Source organism: Thermobia domestica, chromosome 3, assembly GCF_964235325.1.
Source record: "Thermobia domestica chromosome 3, izTheDome1.hap1.1, whole genome shotgun sequence".
NCBI classification, from domain to species: Eukaryota; Metazoa; Arthropoda; class Insecta; order Zygentoma; family Lepismatidae; genus Thermobia; species Thermobia domestica.
Window position 1 is genome coordinate 329,196,364 of NC_137456.1, and position 22,024 is coordinate 329,218,387.

At 34.9% G+C, this 22,024-nt stretch overlaps 1 protein-coding gene across 4 annotated transcripts in view; it reads left to right on the forward strand.

Annotated features, from left to right (window-relative positions):
- The window catches only part of LOC145681204 (uncharacterized), a 54,376-nt gene extending 32,596 nt beyond the window's left edge, over positions 1-21,780 (forward strand). For 2 of the 4 annotated variants that reach the window (XM_081752715.1, XM_081752714.1), the window contains exon 3: positions 7,442-13,039. In XM_081752715.1, coding sequence (XP_081608841.1) covers positions 7,442-9,026 — 1,585 coding nt within the window. In that variant the 3' untranslated portion in view covers positions 9,027-13,039. Of the gene's footprint in view, positions 1-932; positions 2,418-7,441; positions 13,040-20,638 lie in introns of those variants that run through there. The other 2 variants (XM_081752716.1, XM_081752718.1) reach the window with 2 other exon arrangements.
- The last annotated feature ends 244 nt before the right edge of the window (positions 21,781-22,024 follow it).

The following is a 22,024-nucleotide window of genomic DNA, read 5'->3' on the forward strand; positions in this document are numbered from 1 at the left end:
TATTTTCTTTCTAATCTGTTCTATTCTTACGGTTAGTGTGCGTATGATATTATTTATGTAAAAAGTTTTTGATAGTGTTACAGCTGTAATTCCTTTCTAAAAATCGCCAATCCAGCGGTTCTTGGTTTAAATCTTCTATTTGATAAACAGGTGGTTCTCTTGGTATTATTTCGTTCATTTTAAATTTTTTCCACGTCCAGTTTTGCATGTATCTGTTATCAACTATATCTACTTCTACTAATTCGTACTGTATCACCAATTTGAAATGTTTTAACAAATCCCTAGTTTTCTTCTTCATTTTACTAGCATATTGTTTATGCCACATTTGCAATAGGTTATTTTGAGAAACATTTGTAAATAACATCTTAATACTTGAATGATACCTTTCATTCTATGATTTCTCAAGAAGAGGCAATACATTTACATAATCATACGTTTGATACTCTTTGTGAAATTCTTCCCCATTTTTTCTTTTACAGTTCTGTTAAAACGTTCTGCAATTCTTGCCTTAAATCAGGTCTTTTGTTTGTAATATTTTTTATTTTGTTTCTTTAAAATATTTCTGTATTGCTCTTTTTGTAAACTCACTTCCTTTATCTGTTTGGAATGTAACTGGTTTCGAAAACAGTTTTCATAAAAGTCTTTGAAAACAATTTACATGAAAACATGTTTTTAAGACATTTATTTTTTTCAGATTTTATTGGGAGACAGCATTTATATTATTCCAACACATCTATCAGTGTAAGAATATAACGATATTTAACATTAAATGTATGAAGAGACTGACGATCATTATTCCTACTCATCGCAGATATTGTTCACCACAGAGAAATCTCTTTTTAAACGACGACGTACTGGTTTGTGTAATGTATATGTTGATTGTTTCAGTGAGCACTCTCTTATACAGCGTATTTAAATTTTCTTCTTTGTAGCTGTCCACAACGGTTTAGCAGTTTAAAACAAAGCAGGATATGAAGGTCTGTTCTAAATTCTGTTAGAGGATAAATGTAAAATGTTTTGCATTTCTTGATCCTCAATACCCGCAAACTTGTACCTTTTCATACACACGCACAAATATATTCATTTTCACAAAATTTATATTTGGATTGAAATATTTTTGGTAAAAAAGAACAAAGCAACTTTATGGAGCCTGTGGTGCTACTTTCCGGGGTGTTTAGCATCTCCCGAACCTAGAAACGGAACGAAACTTTTCTGGTGGAAATTCACGCAATGCTGCTCTTTCAGCGCTAAACAAACTTATTGCTACGTGCTTTGAATGCACCAAATCGGCCCATTGGAATGTGTCCAGGCTTGTCGTTGGCCAACCTTGTCAGCGATCCAAAATCGATCCCGACAAGCTTGGACACCTCAGGAATGTGTCCAGGCTTGTCGTCGTCCAACATTGTCGTCAGTGACTCAAAATGAGATGTGTCCAGGCTTGTCGGGATCGACCCCGACAAACCTGGACATCATTAGGAATGTGTCCAGGCTTGTCATCGTCCAACCTTGTCGTCAGCGACCCAAAATGAGATGTGTCCAGGCTTGTCGGGATCGACCACGACAAGCTTGGACACCTCAGGAATTCGTTCGAGTCTGGCGCAAGAGGATAAATTGAGAAGTGACCAAGCTTGTGGTTGTCCAAGCTTGTCGTCGTCCAACCCGGCCTGCATCCCGTCACATTTCAAGGAGGACAAAACAGTAATTTTACCATGACGCTGTACTGGAAAATTAGAAGAAGATAATGGTGCATTATTATCGTATTTGCAAAGTGGAAAGATATGTTTAACATATAAAGGAATGAAGATTAATTTATCTGGATGTACCATGCACGATCTTGAATTTACTGAGATTGTATCTTGTTCGTAAATATATGCGACGTGTTCAAACAAGACCAAGCATTATTTTTCCACCTCTTCTTTCTTGCCGTTTGTACGTGCACCAATATCCGTATGCATAGTGACAGTAGTCTCTGTGCATCAGCTACGATTGAAAGGTCAATGAGTACTTGTCTACCAACTATGCATACTAAGAACGAGTACTTACTAAATGGTACTCTTCAATGGTACTTAAATAAGGTCTTAATTCAATAGAAAAGAAATTAATTTGTGTTGGATTGGATACTGTCACATTTGAATCAGTGATTCATATCGGTTGGTTAAAATTGGAAACGAAAGGATTTGACAAACAAAAATTCATAGACTCAATAACGAGTGAATTATTTGACAGTGCACAAACACAGCCATGGTGGGGGAAACTGATACACAACGTTTGCATTGTATGGAATTCTGTTAAGAGAGAAGGAAATTATTTTTTCATTTATACTGAGCAGTGTAGTCATAAATTTAGTGCATTTAATAATAAAGATATAGCGAAACTGAAATGCTTCATTTACAAATAAATTTGTCCTTTGTGTTCGTTTAATGCACTTAAATTTGATATAAATTTTTATTACTTCAGAAATATTTTACGTTTTATAAAAAGAAAATCTTGTAATATTTTCCTTGTGTACTATGAGTATTATTTATAAGATAATAAAAATTTTAAAGATAATTAAAAATATATCTATAATTAGGAAGAAATGATGAAATGATAATACAATAATAAATGAATACCCATAGTAATAGACAGAAAAATTGGAGATTATTTATTTATGGTTTTGATGAGAATGTATGATGAAAATCATTTGAGGACTTTCCTTTAGCCTTGAAACAGAAAAAAAGCATTAATAATGTCCACAAAGGGACGATTTGACACTTTGAATTTCATTATTGGTGAATTTATAATAAAGAGAAATTCTACGAAGAATTTGAATGTGTTGAATTACAGAGGGAAGAAGTCGAAATATAGCGAAGTATTCTGCATGTCTTTCCTATTCTATTGTGGGTGACATCATATATAAAAATAGATACGTCTCTATATATGAAAAGGTATTTAAAAATAATAATAATAATAACTTTTGAAAATATATGATTATGTTCCTCTGGTGATCCACTTCTAAGTGGGATTGGAATTATCTATATGTGCTGCGTGGGACACATTCTGGTAGAGGGTTCTTAAGTTAACTTCGAAACGAACGAACACATCCGTGTCTAATAAAGTTCCAATGCTGCACAGCCCTGGCTTCTTCATCTTGCATAATGTCGAAAACAAAGATAGTGTATCCTTGAGCAAAGTCAAGCGAAAAATGTTGTTACCATAGATTAAAAAGTAAATACCTGATCCACACAATAAAAAAAATGAAATCTTTGAGTTTTACGTCTCACGTTTATGCCGGTTAGGCTAAAGGAGACGGTGATGATGAGTAATGAATGAAATAGTGGAATGAAGAAAGTGGGAGGAAACGGGAGAACCCGGAGAAAACCCACGCACACGGTGTTTGTCCACCACAAAGTTCACTTGGCGTGGGCTGGGATCGAACCCGGGACCCCAAGCACCAAAGGTGAACGCTCTACCACTGAGCCACCATGGCCCCTCCACAAAATAAGGTTTGATATGAAGAAATATATAGCTTTTCTTCAAAATTTAGTTGTAAAGATTTTCCATCAGTATGTAATGATAAGAAATTAATGTCAAAGTATTTTGGGGTAGACGGATTTGAAGCTATCGTTCCTGTATAGGCATTATTTTCAGTAAACGCCAAAATCGCTCGAGTTTGTAATATTTGCATGAATAAATTTTCTATTGCTTTTGATTGAAGATCATTTGGAATGACGAATGAATTCATTTGACTTCTTGTGAAAGGACATTTCTCTGATGTTGATTATCAAAACTTGTTTTGTGTTAGTTTTATTGTAGGACTAACAGCAACCTTTAAAATATGTGAAGCATGGACTAAAATATTTACTTTAGCCTCAACTGAGGAATAATTAGCGATGAGACAAAAATTTGGCTTAACAGGAATTAATTTGATGCGTAGTTTTCCTTGGATTAAAAATTTATCCTGATTAAAAGTATCACAATGAAGATGGCCAAGCATGTCGAATTTGGCACTGTTTTTGTGAATTCATAACGCTGTTGAAATCCTTTACTAACACTAGTTTTTGCATTTATATGTCCAGTAGTATCTTGAAACCATAATGCACATTGAAGATGAGTGTTTTAGCATAATCATCATAATTTAACTCTTTTCTTAGGGATGATCGATATAAATGATTATCACAGAAATGAAATAATTTTTATTTTATTTAAGTACACACCTACTTCACAGAAGATAAAATTAAAAGTACACAAATAGAGGTCACACCCATACCATTTTCTCGAAATTATCCATGTAGCTTGACGATTTGAGCTTCAATATAAAGAGTGTGTGTGGAATATCTATGTATTCATCACTTGTTCCTGGTGTGACAAATTCTATGCTTGTGTTATCAGTTAGTGAACTGACAGTGTGTAACAATATGATAATCTAATATACTGGTTTGCGTTGTGAGATGTGAGAGGCCAGGATGATGATTTAATCGAAGATGTCTGATAGTTTCTTCTTCTTATAAAATCTACTTTTCTTTGCTTTCTGTGTACGTTTTTTTTTTACTTGTGCATTTCTTCCTCCTCCTATGATGTGTAATGATGAAGGGTTAAAGATAGAATGATGTGTAATTCTTGTCCTTCGCTGATATCCAGATGCCGACATACATTTCAGTGTATTTTTAGTTTTATGCAAGCTGGAATTCACTTCACCCATTCACTGATGAAAGTATTCGTTAATAGGTTTTTTATCAATGATGAGTCATTAATATCGTTTCCGCCAGATGTTGAAATTCCTTTGTTATTGTTTTACGCCTTGTTTTACTAATGACATGACAGAGCGAAATAATCCTCCAAGGAAACTTTCAATAGCATGTCCATAATGATAATGTGATCCAGCATAAACCTTTCCAGTCGCAGAAAGAGATTGTTTTTATAATATGTAAATATGGATTGCTGATAGTTTTTGATGTCTTCGCACTGGTCAGAAATGTAGTTTACCGCATATATTTCCGAATTCTAAATGCGAGTGGAGAGCCTGTACAATCTCTTATATCTATTTTTATGTGTTCAAAATGCATGTTGTTAATAAGTACATAATGTGGAGGTTTAAAATTTGTATAGCACTAGCTCCAAATGTATGATCCACAGTAGATATATTTATGATACATAATAATCGTGACCATTTCCTTAGCCGAACCGGCATAACTGTGGGACGTAAAACTCAAATGTTTCGAAGGTTTATAATAATGGTGCTACTGATCTCCGAAGACACAGATTGAACTATATCACAATATACATACATTGTATATGGAAGTCCTAAATGTAAATTTGGAACAGTTTTGTCTTGTTGCCTGTTCCTTAGATCTCCTTCTGGATCTAATTCCAACACCGCACTAGCACTTGGTAATAATACAATGTCCACATCTGTGTTTTTACGAGCACGTCTTATATAATCGCCATTTCTTTCATTAATGTAGGATGTAAGTAAATTGTGAATCTGTTGTGCGTATTAATTTGCTTTATCAAATATGAAATATCAATATAATAACGAACAGGAATATGTACAAACTTCCGTTCATCAATTTTTGGATGATTGTAAAAATTTTATTATTTTGTTCATTAATATTTAAATTTGAATGAGAATAATGAAACTCAAAAATAGCCACTTTCCATTTTTCACGGAATTCCATTCCTTGATGAAGTTTAGTAGTGTATGATGTTATGAGGAAAATATTCCATAGCACTATTACTGGGAAGCGTAACTGCAAAAGCTCCATCTGGTTCCATTGTATTTCTTGATCTTCAGGGATGATTCAGGTATCCAGGAGTCGAAAGAACAATGATATACTTTCCGATGAATAAGAGATTCTAATCTGTTACCTGCGTTGCTTCAGGATACTGTTCCCGTAGTGTGCCGAAGGTTTCGGACGGATTGCGGCCTCTGATGCACCTTCGGACCGCATAAACCGGACCACTGCTCATTGTTCTTATTTGCTGCAAATTTCTAATGATGTGCCGATGACCTATCTGCAACAAAATAAGGAATTACGATCGAACGTTGACCACAAGTGGGTTGCAATGAGATAAACGGGCAGATGTTAGTATGCACAATGCAAGCAAATATATACCTACATCGCAGATATTTTTTGTTTTATCCTCGTATTTATCTCTGTTACATTTCTTTTCATAAACAGATTGGAGCCTATTTTACATGCAGTTTTAACTTTTAAAATAATAAACAATAAACACTGACTTTTTTGAGGATGCAGACAACTGCCAGGGAACATCGTTTGCCATATCATGCGATAATAGGGTTGTAAATTCGTTATAATATATTGCTTTCTTTCAATGGCATGGCATCAGCTTATTACGAAGGGCCTATTTCGTTTGTCATAAGGACCATATTGTGTCACATGATCAACTCAAATGTCACATTTCATGCTAAATTGAGACTAGAGATTCGAAACACAATTTGAGATATTTCAAGCACGTAAGCTCCGCAAGGGATGCTCTGGAGAATTAACAGAGGATGCATATATTTTATTATTATTATTTTTTTGTTTTTCTGAAACGACCTACTTTTCAGAATATTCTATCCATTTTTACTCTATGTGCTATACGTCGGTTTTAAGTTTTTCATTATGTGCTTGCTGTAATCTTTTAATTAGCTATCCCTGTATTATATTTGTGGGGCTGAGAGAGAAATTATTTCAAGTCACCTTCTTCGCCCGAAACTTTTTTCACTTCTGTGAAATTAATGTTTGATGACTTATACTACTTTACTGTTTAGCCGCATACTTTTTGAGATGTGAGGACCTCTTTCTTCATTTTTTTTCTGTTGAATTTAATGTTCATGATTCGTTTTTTTTTTTTGACTATGTTATACTATGGAACACATTTATTTTTATGTGTTACAAATTAGGGAGGTTACGTAATGATAGCATTGGAAATTTTGGAAGTCTCTAACAGTAAGAACCCAAGATGCATTTCTTCATTACCTTAGCATCGAATTCTATAATTATAATATCATGTATTTGTTATAATTTTGTGAAATATTAAGAAGGAACATTTCTTAAATAGTTTTATATCGGAACAGTGTTTAGATATGTATCACAACTAAACACGTAGATATATTTCAATAGAAGTGAATGTCGTAATATGAATTAAAATTTGATACCTCAAAACATTCTAAGGATAATAGAATCTTTTATAGGGATTGGTAAATTGCCTAAAATGATACCAGTGTCCAAACATTAGGAATTGTTATAACCTTTTTATCTTTATTTTAATTGGAATTGTTTTTGTCGCTTTACTAACAGTTTCTGGTAGTTGTAATTGTAAAGGTTCTCGTGATCAGTATCTCGCTGTTGCTGCTGTATTTTACATTTAAGAAATTTCCCTTCTTTGTTCTTTCATGTTATTTTTATGGATTTTAATTAATTTCTTACTGGTTCCATAAACACACTCTTTGCAGAGAAGAGAACACGCTTTTTGCTCGAAACCAGGTAATTTCTCATCCAGATGGGAAATCTAATACTAGCAAATCGTTTTGTAAAGGATTAACTCTATCGCATATGTCGAGATCACGTAAAAGTGAAAAATATCATACGTATCAAAAATATGTAAAACGAATTAATAAAAGAGCACACATGTTACTAAATACAGGAGAAAAACGTGAAGAGTGTGGAAACGGGTTTACTGCAACAGCAAGTACGGAAACACACACAGTTATACATACATATGTTAAAACTCATATCTGCCAAGAGTGTGGCAGGGGATTTTGTCGAAGTTCTCATTTGAAAGAGCACATCTTAAGACATACTGGTGAAAAACCTCATATGTGCCAAGAATGTGGAAAAGGATTTACTCGTAATTCTGACTTAAGAAGACACATCTTTACACATACTGGTGAAAAACCTCACAAGTGCGAAATGTGCGGTAAAGGATTTTGTACTAAATCAGAAGTGAGAGAGCACATGTTTCTACATACTGGTGAAAAACCTCACAAGTGCCAAGTGTGCGGTGAAAGATTTGGTGTGAAATCACATGTGAGAAAGCACATGTATATACATACAGGTGAAAAGCAGCACAAGTGCCAAGTATGTTGTTGGGTATTTAGTCAAAGCTCTGACTTAAGAAAACACATGTTTACACATACTGGTGCAAAACCCCACAAGTGCCAACACTGTGGAAGGGCATTTAGTCAAAGCTCTTACTTAAGAAGACACATCTTTACACATACTGGTGAAAAAGCGTACCAGTGCCAAGTGTGCAGCAAGGGGTTTACAAATACTTCAAATCTGAGAGCACACGTCTTAATACATACAGGTGAAAAGCGTTACATGTGCGAAGAATGTGGTAAGGGATTTACTCGTAATTCTGACTTAAGAACACACATCTTTACACATACTGGTGAAAAACCTCACAAGTGCGAAATGTGCGGTAAAGGATTTTGTACTAAATCACATGTGAGAAAGCACATGTTTATACATAGTGGTGAAAAACCTCACAAGTGCCAAGTGTGCGGTAAAGGATTTGGTGCTAAATCACTTGTGAGAGAGCACATGTTTATACATAGTGGAGAAAAATCTCACAAGTGCCAAGTGTGCGGTAAAAGATTTGGTGCGAAATCAAATGTGAGAAAGCACATGTTTATACATACAGGTGAAAAGCGGCAGAAGTGCCAAGTATGTTGTAGGGTATTTACAACAAGTTCTAACTTAAGATCACACATGTTTACACATACTGGTGCAAAACACCACAAGTGCCAACACTGTGGAAGGGCATTTAGTCAAAGCTCTTACTTAAGAGGACACATCTTTACACATACTGGTGAAAAAGCCTACCAGTGCCAAGTGTGCAGCAAGGGGTTTACAAATACTTCAAATCTGAGAGCACACGTCTTAATACATACAGGTGAAAAACGTTACACGTGCGAAGAATGTGGAAAGAAATTTACTCATAATTCTTCCTTAAGAAGACACCTATTTACACATAGTGGTGCAAGACCCCAAAGTGCCAGGTATGTGGAAGGAAATTTACCGATAGTTCTAACTTAAGAAAACATCTTTCAACATACTGGTGAAAAGCCTCACAAGTGCTAAGTGTGCTGTTGGAGATTTAGTCCAAAATCACTTGTGAGAGCGCACATGTTAATACATAAAGATGAAAAACCTCAGAAGTGACAACTGTGTTAAAAGTAATTTATTGGGTAGTTACAATTGCAAGCGCACATGTTTATGCATACAAATTGAAATGCTCACACTCTGAGAGAATGTGGAAAAAAGTTCAGACATACTTGTACTCTGAAAAGGAACATCTTAACAGATACAGGTGAGCAAATTCATACATGCCTATAGTGTGAAAAGAGATTTAGTCAAAATGTTAGTTTGATAGCACGCGTTACAAGACATTCAGAGAAAAAACCTCGAAACTTCGAAAAATGTGGAAAAGGATTTAGTCAAAGTTCTCCTTTGAGAGCTCACATCTTAACAAACACGTGTGAGAAACATCTTACATGCGAAGAACGTGGATAAGAATTTAGTCGGAAGGATAATTTGAAAACTCACACGCGCTAATAAAATACAATGGAAAACTTCATATCCTTAAATGTTTCGAATTTAGTTTTAAAACAAAATGGAATTAAGTTTCAAGAGTCTGTATATGAATGAAAAATGTAAAGGTCTAATCTTTCATATCAGAGCATGACCTCCGGGGAAATAATATTAATAAAGTAGACAGTGTTTTCTCCGTTACTCTATTGATAGACCGTCTAGCGCGTCTAAATAACGAAAATATCACACTCAAGACTTTTGGCTTTTTAGTTTACAAAATTCTGTTTGAAATTATTTCAGTTTTCGAAAGATATTACTTACCAATCACAATCTGATGTTTCAAAAACCAATAGCAAGACTTTCAAAGATAATAAAATATATAAGAGAAAGTATACAAAATATTTTAGAATAGAATAAACAGTAAAAAAACAAATTATAGAGTTCACAAAGGAACACTTTGTATAACGTTTATTACGAACGTTTATAACGCTGTTACAATATGGCCTGGAGGATGTTTTAGCGTCAAATCTTGAGAAACCAAATTTGGTATACTAACATATTGTTCTTGCTCCTGTCTATGTATTTCAATCCTTGATAACTTTTTTCAAATAGTACACTGATGTACAGTCATGTGCATTAGTCGTTTAGATAAATAGTAGATATTTGGTAACTAATATTCATTAAATATATATTCACTGATGTTTACTTTGAAAAATAGTTTTGAATTAAAAATTAGTATTTTTTTCTTTAAATTTAACAATGTAGTTTCTAGTATGTTAATTATATGATTTTAGTTAAATGCAAACAGATGAAAGACAATATGGAGTTAGTACCCTTATATTTGAAATGTCGAAGTTAATGGGCAAACAGTATGAACATTTCTGTCATAATCAAAGCGATGATTTGTATGAAAATAACCCGTAACGAATTTGTGAATCCTGAAAATTTGCACGAAACAATGTCACTCTCTTGTCTATTATCCCGCCATATATTGATTTTGTTGGATATTTTAAACTTTTGGATCTGTTTTCACACAGTAGCAAGCTAACTGAATAGATGTCAGGAGACGCGTGCCTGGCAAGAGCCCAATATCTTCCTCTGAATTCTGGTTATTGATGAGATCTATTGTGCTGATATTCATTTTCATCTGTTCTACACAATCTAACTCCCGTCTCAGGAAAACACTCAAATCAGAGATCATCCCAACCTAGACCCCTATGCTCATTTTTTAAAGACTATAAGCTTTTCGCGAATTAATAAATGATTACTAAGAAGTAAGTGTGTATCTCTAGCATAGAAATTCGTCCCAAAAAAGCAATCCATAAATGATATTGTGGGGTTTCAATTTATTTGCTTTTTCCAAAGCACTTAGAAGTCAATGATAAATTATTACATAATCAATTTTATATACTAAAAACGAGGAAAGAAAGTACTGTGCTTTATCAGGAAACTAATTAAAATATATAAAAAAAAGTAATAGCGAGAGAAATATCAAGCTGTTGAGAAAATAATGGCTGGAAAAGGAAGAAACGCTTACAAACGAAACTGAATAATGTTTGAGCATTAATGATTCAGCCGCTACTATTGTGGCAGATTATATTGAGCTTAAAAATGTTCTGACATACAAAATTCTCAATTCGAGTCTTGATTACATGGATATTTTTTGTGTGATTTTCTGTGAAGAAATAACATATTTAAAACGGAACATATTTTACTAATATGTTGAAAATTATAAAAATGTTGATAATCAGACACTGGTTTGTAAATAATAATTAGTCATATGATATATCTAGTTACTCTCATGTCTTCATTTTCTATATTTTATTTTTAATGATTTACTAATCAATATTTCAAAGGTACGGTTGAATCCATTTATTGATTTTTAGAGTATATTTAACGTGATTTCGAGTCTGTATTAGATTTATAGAAGCTATTGTTAACTGTTGCTCAATGCTACATTTCGTTTGAATTTAATGCCCATTTCTTTTAATGATATGTAAAATTGTAGAATTTGTATTCAAAGCAACGGAGAAAAGATGGGTCTATTGTGGGTATATTGAAATGACTCTTTATTTATCCTCTGTATTATAGTTTTAACTGTACCACATTTAGACCTTTAACCCATTCTCAGATGGGTATTCGTCCTCCAGGAGACTTAAACGTTCAACCAGCTAGATGAACCTTTATCCTTTAGCAGAGTTAAACGTTCAGCTAACCAAATAAACCTTTATTCGGTATGAAAGTTAATTAAAAAAAATGGTTTAAGTTACGTTCATCCATGTTGTGAATGTATCTGAGCTGCATCCAACATTTGGATCAACGTTACGGATTTATTTTTACACTGTTCTCTCTATCTTAGACCTTATTTCACATAATATTGTCCCCTTCTTATCATTCGTCACATTTTCTAATTTGAATTTTGTAGAACTCCCTTTTCATCCGAATTTTGGAAAGCTTCCAGTGATTTTTAATCCACTTTGCATAAAGTCAGCGTTTCTAACCCAAACTTCAGACGAGACATTTTATGATACTGTTTCCTGATTTTTTTATTCAAAGCCGCACGGAATATTACTTCACCGTCCCAATCCTCATTTCGCCATACCTGTTCTTTTTTTTAGTTCCATGATCAGAGTTTGCACTTCACGTCTTCACTATTAATACTCCCTAACAGTGGTGTACGCAGGATTTCATCGATTAATATTCAAGGACGATCCGCGAAGCTTCCCTAATGGAGTCTCGTAGCCTCTGGGTACCCCAAAGATAATCACTGATTGCAATTAGTATTGGGCTTATCTCAGATACTAAGTTCTTAAAGCTTTTTCTCGAAATTTTCGTCTTACTTTCCCTTAAGATTCCGCAACGAAACATGTCATCTGGGAATTTAGTAAATCTAATATTTATATTGTCTATCAAAATACAGTCTTCGTTAATATCTCTTCTATATATAATTCTAGACTGGCTGATATATTGATCTAGCTAGAGACTTCAAGTTTTACACAGAAATTCGAAGTGCAAGGATGGACGGGAATGGGAACCGATTATTCTAACAAGCTGTCCACATATTGAAGTTTGTTAAGGTTAAATACCAAAAATTCAGTATTTGAACTTTTCAATTAAGATAATTGCACACGTGTTTTAGTGTATTTTTAAAAATATTTTCCCTAAGGGAACAAATAGGACGGCGTACTCTTCAATAACCACTCCATACAAGCTATTCGAATTCACGCAAGTATGAAGCCTTAAGGACTGGAAATATCTCCAAGACGAAAAAGGAAAAACGTAAAATTCTACTCTGAGTATTAGTGTTTGCTAACATTAAATAAAAATGGTTACGGGCTGGCGAACTCTCGTTCAAATACCATTCTTCTCTGACATCTCCCCTCTATTCTAACAATTCCTTGTTAGTACAATCACAAATATGTCAAGTATCTAGCAGGAATACGACAAAAGCTTAATCGTTATGTGTTACCCACCATGGTAAATAAAAGAAGATGGCATCAAATTGAAAAAATTTCAGTGAGTCACTTGTTAGTGACATACTCAGCTTTTATCTCTGAGTGTTCTATCTAAATTAGAGAAAAATATTTGCAACACAACACTTGCCTACAAGTCCCCGTTAGTGTCATGTTCTTAATTCCAGTGTATTCACTGTCAGCTGAAGCACGTAGTTCATATTACAAACGAGCTAAAGCGAGAGGTGAGTATCCATCGATCTTAGTAAGAAGGGCTATCGCAATAGTAATTACAGTCAGCTGTTTCAGCTCGTCTATACCAATTGTCTTCCGTTCGATGGTCCCCTTTCTCACTATATACATATAATCACATAGCTTAACCAGTTTTCGTTTGAACAACACTAATAACTGGAAAATACACTTTATTATCTAGTCATTTGTTTTCGTCTTAATACGCCAGGTGCCAAGATCATTACTGTGTCTATTCTGCTTTCCCTGAAGTTCAAAATGTTTCTCTCCTTAAATGTTAAGCTTACAGAACTTTAACTATTTTTGTTTCATTACTAACAACCCATTAGATTTTATGCAGTGTGAAGTTTGAGGTTTGAAATCGCGATGAGACATACTATTGAAAAGTCTAAGGAATTTCCAAGGGAAATAAAAATGAAGTTTTTCTGTTTAAAGACCCATGAATATGCCGACAAGCGTAAGAGCGACGGGTGATCAGGACAAGTGAATCACGATGGGAGAACTGGTGATATGTAATGTGGAGGGAAACGGAAGTACCCCAAGAAAACCTATAGGCACGATGTTGAACACAGCCTACTTCCCCGGGGATTGAACCAGGGACTTAACCAACAAACTCGATTCCACTGTAACAGACACACCTTGCGCCACAAAGACAAAAATGTCTATAAAATTATACTAATTAGTAATGTAGGAATTGGCCATGGCCAGCGCTGCAAGCTTTGAGGAACAGGAAATTTTCTCGATCCAACTTCCTTTCCTACTCTAGTTTCAGAAATTTACTCGTTGGGTCCAATGTGCCATTCATGTAGTAATATGTAACTCTCACTGAAATGTTATTTTGTTACTATAATTTTATAATATTACTAACAGTTCCTGGGAAAATTGAAATTTTCTTGCATTGGTCCCTTGGGATCAATGCGGAATGGTATTGCCATTTCTGCATTGCTTCGACGTGTTGTCCCATGCACACAGGCATAGCCTTTGTCATCTTGTAAGTTTTATGAGCATTGATTTCTATCTTTTCACGTGAAATATTTGTAAGAACAATCATTATTATCAGAGCAGCATAAACATTATTTCGGAACACTTTTGTACTAATAGCGATGGTTTAGAGTGAACAAGGTAAATATTTCACCTCAAAACTGTTTCGGTCTCTTGTATTTCGAATATAATTGTAACTAAATTTAATTTTGTGCCAGCTGCGCTATTTGTAGGTAAATAAAAATGGGGGCTTGTTTTCTGACACAACATGTAAGCACAACTGAAATTCATCGGCAGCAGGTAGAGGTTTAATCTAGGACTTTCCAGCTTGTGCATCATCTTCCTTCAAGTCAGTCCGCACCCGCATACAGTCCAGATCACCATGCTGTTGAAGCACTGTCATAGGATGTTATGGGATGCTATGGTACTTGGGTTCAGTTCTCGGTGACGCTGCGATAGATTATATTATTGAAAGTAATTTAATTTAGTTTTATTTGCATAATCACTTATTTTTATTAAATCATGTTACTTGATAAAGGAAGTAGGCAATACCGTTATAAAAATTATTTACATTGTTCATGAATTGTTATCTTTGTTACGAAAAGCAAATACTGCAAGGGGAGCAAGTGTTACGAAGGGGTGATTTTTTCAGAAAAACTCAGTTTTTTTTCGATTTTTCCGGTTAAGGTTTATGATACCGACACGTGATACCGTTGGTAAGTATGCTCTATCGTGAGAAAAACGAGAAATGAACCATGATCCTACGATAAATAGTAAGGAAGCAGTAGCTGTTTGAGTGAAAGTCTAAAATTTTGGATATCCTTAAAGGGTTAAACTTCGTGCAATCTGACGTCTTTGTTACATTTCTATCTGATAATTCATTGTTAAGAGCTCTTCTTTGTTCTATCAGTCTCTCAAGCATTTCATGTATGCTGTTCCACCGAGTCTTCACTTGCTGTATAAGGAAATGTATTTCCAATCCTAATAACCTTTACTGTTTTTCCAGTTCTGACGTTGCCAACGTGCTATATTTAAAGTGGGAAAAAATCCGACTAACAACACTTAACATTTTCTCGATTTTCTCTATTGCAAGACCCTTATTTATAGAGAGTTGTAGGGTCTGAGCAAAACAACATATGCTTGCATACGGAAGTTCTCGTACTGCACTTGTGATATTACTAGCATTGTCATAGACAATTGCATGAATTTTATCTAAAATGTTCCACTGCTCTGCAACATGTGCTAAGTGCTGAGTTAGGTTTACCCTTGTGTGCCTCACTTCTATTTCAATTATTTGAAGTACTGAACTTATTGAACTTAGATGGAAGCATATAGTGGGCTGTAATTGTAATATAACTTTCCGCAGCCTGCGAAGCCCAGCTATCTGTTGTCAAATCAATCGATTCCGCAGCCACACTTCTCCTTAGAAAACAAGGCCTAAATACGGCAAGTCACAGTTTGCCTGGATGGTGAGTGGTAACTTGGTTCTACTTCATTCATAAATTCAAGAAACCGAATTGCTTCAACGAAAGGCAAAGGAAAAAGATCCTTTGGTATCATATTACTTATTTTACTATGAAGCACCTCTGCTCTTGCGAAAGAACAAGGTTTAAGATCTCTGAGATAAGACAGAAATCTTTTCTGTTTTTTACGTACTACTATGTTCCCTTATTTGTAAAACATTTTTTCTGGGATCTTTCTGTTACTTTAGATGCATTTGAGCGTGCGCCAGGTGAAGCGATAATCTGATATAGAGGTAGCAGCACCTAGATTATCATCTACGTTTATGAAATAATAATAATAATAAGAAAGCACTTTGATTGCATTACGAGTTCACAATTTAGTAATAAAACATGAATGTAGAATAGTAAGTAGAGCAACCCACATTATGCTTTAATTTTTTTCAAATTATGCTTTATTATTAATTTAAATCATTGTTTTACATTAATCGTGTATAACGTATAATATTTACTATACATTAAATATTCCAAATATCTTGATCTATTTATTAATATTTTATGGAACCAGTTTCTTTCATATTTAATGAACTTTCTACCTAATGCACTGTAAAGAGAGGCTCTACTCGAGTCAGTTTTTTTTAATAACTTGTGTGCGCCTTGAGGTGCATATATACTGAAAGGAAGAGTAAAAGATGCCACCAAAAAAGTACAGAAAGTGCTCAACTTCAAGAGGTACGTACACATAACAGTATAGTGTGGAGTTCTTGTGTACTATTCATTGTTGGTGGTAGTTTTCTTCTTTTTGTCCTTTATTCTTTTCTCCATGTCAAAAGATTAGACCAAAATGTTTACAGAAATAAAAATAAGCTTTTCATTGTTGCATTGTTACGTTCTTAATGATTTTGCATTGTAAATATTGTTTCTTAAAAATATTAATACAGTATGTTAAACTTGAAGTTAAAGAGATTTTTTAAAGAATTGTGCTATAGCTTTTAAATTATGCTTTATGCTTTATTTTCTAAAATTATGCTCTTAAAATTAGTTTCTTCTGGACCCTTAGACAGCCACAACCATGTTCAAGGTACCAACCATATGTGTAAATAGCTATTATGCTTTTTATGCTTTGTATGCTTTTGGGTTGCTCTAATAATAAGTAAAACTTTCAAATGCATACAGAAACATAGATAATAAGCCAGCATTGAGAACGGAATTGATGTATCGATGACTAGGTGGAATCTTCCTTCAGTTTAAGAGAAATTAGAGGGAAAAATTACGAAGAGAATTATGTGGAATAGATCATTATATGAATACCTGGCGCTAGTTTCAAGTAGTGTTACATACTATGGTATTTATAGTCAATAGTACCGGTATTTGGAATTCGTGACGCTTATAGTTGCAAGATGGTAACACTAGGGTAAAGTATAAAATTGAATTACATCAGTAGAATTGAATTTATCTTAGGATTAAAAAGTCTATGGCACAGGTCGGATGTAACTGAGTAATAAACATACAGAAAAAAACAGTCGGGACGATAGGGCGCTCGAATCGAACATCGGCTTTCTGAATGTTAATCCGATGTTCTAACGCCTGAGCTCAGTTGGAATACGTAGTATACTCCCGCCAATATTACTGCGTGTGGATTCTATTGAATCTAGGGCGCCGATTTCTCTGTAACTTTGGGGATCCATTCAGATACAGAAGGTATATATGAGGGTTTTAAGATAAACTGAATTCAAATTGTGTAAAATATTGTATATTTATAAATAGAATGCGGGGACCACATGAATTTTGATGGGGGCTGCCCCCGGCCCCCCAGGATTTGTGACCTTGACAGATCACCGTGGTCACGATAAGCAATAAAAAAAATGGTTGGAATATAAACATACCAGTTGTATTAATAACACACTGCCAGAGTTCTGCCCTCAGGTACACGCATAATCGGGGATTCCCCGAAACACACGCATGATGGGAATTTCCCGGTGCAAACGAATGATCTGCAAGCCCTCACGCAAACAAAAAAAATTACATGATTTAGCAAGTGTACAAATAGATGTAGGAGAAAGGAATGTTTCGTCGCTGATTTACTCGACTTTTTCTCTTCTATCCACTGTTAAGTTTGAGTTGCGTTTCTATAGCACTAGATTGTGAAGAGAATTGCCTCATTTACAGGTTGTTTTCGCGTAGCATTTTTCGTTATATTTCTTAATGTAAGACGACCAATGTCACTATTCCAAGTGAACATTTTCATTTTCCGGAAAATTTTCGTTTCCGTTTTTCCGGAAAATTTTCCGCCTTCCGATTTTCCGGAAAATTTTCCGGTTTCCGGAAAAAATATTTTCCGTTTTTCCGGAAAATGTGGCCATCCCTAGTCTAAATATCATTTTCTTCAAATTTTAGCCCCTCTGGTCCTCCCTGTTTTAACGCAGAAATCTTAAAAAATCTGATAAATACTACTAGGTGGGCTGAATGTTTATCACAATTCCAATTTTCCAGGTGCAAAAGTAAGCCCGCCCAAAAAATATATATACCGATAATGTCCCATATTTCCGTATACAGAGGGATATTTTTAAACATTCCCTGAGACATCCCAAATTACCCTAGGATCATGGTTTGCACATCATTCTCTTCAGAATAGAACTGCCTTTCAGGCGGTATCATTCACTTGTCTCCATCATGTATCTAAGGCGCGAAAATTCCGTGAAAGGGATTTTTTGTTAAAAATTTCCCTTTTTCAACTTTTAGCCCCTCTGTAACCCCCTGTTTTAAAACAGAAATACGAACAAAATCTGTTAAAAACTTGTCGGTGGACTGAATGCTTGTGCACAATTTCAATCTTCTAGGTGCAAAAATAAGCCCGCAGAAAATACCAAAAATGTCCAAAGTTCCCCTATACAGAAGTATATTTTGATAAAAATTCCCTGACACTTCCCTAATTACCCTAGGGTCATGTTTCGCCCATCATTCTCTTCAGAATAGAACTGCCTTTTAGGTGGTACCACATTCACATGTCTCCATCATGTATCTAAGGCGGAAAAATCCCGAAGAAAGGGATTTTTTGGCAAAATATCCCTTTTTTCCACTTTTTGCCCGTCTGGATCCCCCCTGTTTTAACGCAGAAATTTAAAAAAAATCTGGTAAATACTACTTGATGGACTAAATGTTTGTGCAAAATTTCAATCTACGTTGCAAAAATAATCCCGGCAAAAAATAATGAACATAGACTGGCCCCGCAATATTAAAAGAAAATATATATTTAAGAATTATGACGTCATCACCTTCTTTGTCTCGACGCAGGAAGGTGTGAGTCCATACGTAAGGTCTTCTACAATGCCTCTGGATTTGAAAAACAAAAGACCCGGAGGAAAAAGCTCAAATAGGAGAGTTATAACGCAATGTACCTTGAAACACTCGTATGGTACAAATTGTACCACGGGTTCCCCAAAGGTATATATATACATAAGGGCGGATCCAAGAGGGGCTATATCTCCCCTTGGTCCTCAGATATACACTGGATAAAATGGACTTCAATCCTGTTTTACACTGGATAAAGCTGCAGACTGTGGTTTAGCCCCTCCGTTGATCATATCCTGGATCCGCCAGTGTATATATATATATATATCTGGTGACCCATTTTAACCTTTCCACGGAGATATCTAAAAAACGGCTGAATATAAATGAACCCAACAAAAACTCAAATGTTAAATGCAACGGGGCACATCAAATATTGTCGCGGTGCCGCCAAAGTCCAACTTTAAAATTTTAAATGGAAACGTGCGTTGAGTGATATCTCGTTCGATAGATCTTCAAACACTAAACCAGAGATGTGCAAAAGATTTTTCGTATCAGTCATTGTATTCAAAATAGTCGCCAAGATATGGTACCTGTATCAGATAAAACGTCCAATACACCAATATGAAAACGGTCTTAGATAAATGAACAGAACGAAAAGCGAAACAGGAAAATATCATGGAGAACGTGGAATGATGTTGTCGCGGTGCTGCCCAGGGCCACACTTCATGGGGACCCAGGGCCTTACACTAATAAGAAAACGGTTGGAGATAAATGAACAGAACGAAAAGCGAAACTTGAAAATATCAAGGGGTACGTCGAATGATGCTGTCGTGGTGCTCCCAAGGTCCAACTTTAAAATTTTAGGTGGAAACATGGTTCAAGTGATACCTCGTTCGATAGATTTTCAAACATTAAACAGTGTTGTTGCAAAAACGTTTATATCTGTCACCGTTTCCGAAATGGTCGCCAAGACATAGTGTCTGTATCAGTTAAAACGTCTAGTACACTCATATGAAAAGGGATGCAAAGAAATGAACAGAATAAAACTCGTATAGGAAATCACCGGGAGTTGTTGTTCGGTTATTTATTTCAACCGTTTTGATATTATTCGTACTGGACGTTTTATCTGATACAGGCACCATGTCTTGGCGGCCATTTTGAATGCGGTGACTGATATGAGAAATCTTTTACCACAACGCCTCTTAGTTTTTAAAGATGTATCGAACAAGATATCACTTGACCCATGTTTCTATTGACAATTTTGAAGTTAGGCATTGGGCCCTCCTGAAAGGTAGCCATGGGGTCACCGCGATATCATTCGACGTGCACTATGCCATTTTCCTGTTTCACTTCTTGTTCTGTTGATTTATCTCTAACCATTTTCATGTGATTGTGACGAGACCGAAATTTTTGCGTGGGAGTAAAATAATGTCCCATATTGAACATTTATAAAATTAGCAAAAAATGGAACAAAGGAATCATGAAATTGATAATTCAATCAGAGCAGACTTTTTGTACATAGAAGTTGCATTATTTATGTTATCAATTATTTTGGGCAGTAAATTTCTGTTTGTTAAATTTACGATTGACTGATTCTCTTTAATAGAGAAAATGATTTTATATATCAACTAATGAGCATAAGTTGAATGACAGAGCTAATTGTGTAATCTTATCTTCATTTCAGGGAGTTCTTCATTTTAACAGAAGCAGACTTTTTGAAAATAGATATCTTAATGTGACATGATTGACGTTTTGCTTTTGAGTAAAAAAGTGCCTGATATTGACCATCTTAGCTCATCTCTCCATTTAAGGTCATCTTATTCATCCATTATGGTAGTTTGCAAACTGGTCAATAGTTTACATTTCACGTGTCGTTTAATAAATGCGACGTTTCGAACGGTGCGATTATTGACGTAGAAAACATGGTATATCTGATAATATGTATCTGTTAAAATTATCACAAATCTTGAAACAGAAGTTTGAAAATGAAATTTTAAAGTTTAACGTCCCACGTAATGTCTATTAAGTTAAAGGAATCTGTTGATTAATGTATGTCAATTGTAATGGAAGAATTGATGGAATGAGAATGTGGGACAAAACGGAAGTATCCTGCGAAAATTCACTGTCACATTGTTGCCACCAGAAACTTACCTGGTGGAGGTTCGAACTAGAAACCCAGTGGTAAACGCTTGAATTATATATTATTATTGGTGACATCGTGCCCCTACGAAAAGCTTCAATTATGTATTATTCTAAGTTATGATACAATTTTTGACAAAGTTTCTATTGAATGGCAAATTAACATTAATTATAATTTTTACTATTAACACAATAATTCGTTTAAATTAAATTTTTGTCCAGACCCTTGGTGTTTCCCAAGAACAATAAAATTTATTCTGACCACTAAAGAACATCAGTAAGAAGGAGTTAAATGTCCAACGCTAAAAACTGATGTCATTGAAGACAATTCACCATTGTCTGTGAAAATAGTCTATTACAATGGATCTTATAATCTCGTGATTCTAAAGGCCTGCATTTGGTATGGATCATATATAGGAAAGGAGTGTCTAATAATATGTGCTTGGTGTGGGTTTCTGTCACCACGGCACGGCGCTTCCTCAGGTTGCAGATTGAGGAGAAGGCCTCTAGATATAGAGGTCAGCTGCGAATTTACTGAATAAGCAGTCGCGGACAGACGACTAGGAGTGGTCCTCCAGCTTGGCCTTATCTGTAAAAAAACACTCTTGTTCAGAAATATTCAAAAAAGCCTTGGATAAGGACTGATAACTTGGCACAATCTCACCAAAAGAAAATGGACATGAGATTTGGAACATGGAATTTTAGAAGTTTTTATAGGGCAGGCGCGTTAAAATCCGTAACGAGTGAGATAGAGAAATACAGGATGGACCTAGTTGGAGTTCAGGAACTTAAGGGGGAAGGAAATGGATCTGTGAATTTCGGAAATTTTACGGGGAAAAAAATAAAAATCACCAGTTAGGAACAGAGTTTTTCGTTCACAAACGAATATTACCAGCAATAAAATGGGTTGAATTTGTTACTGACAGACTTT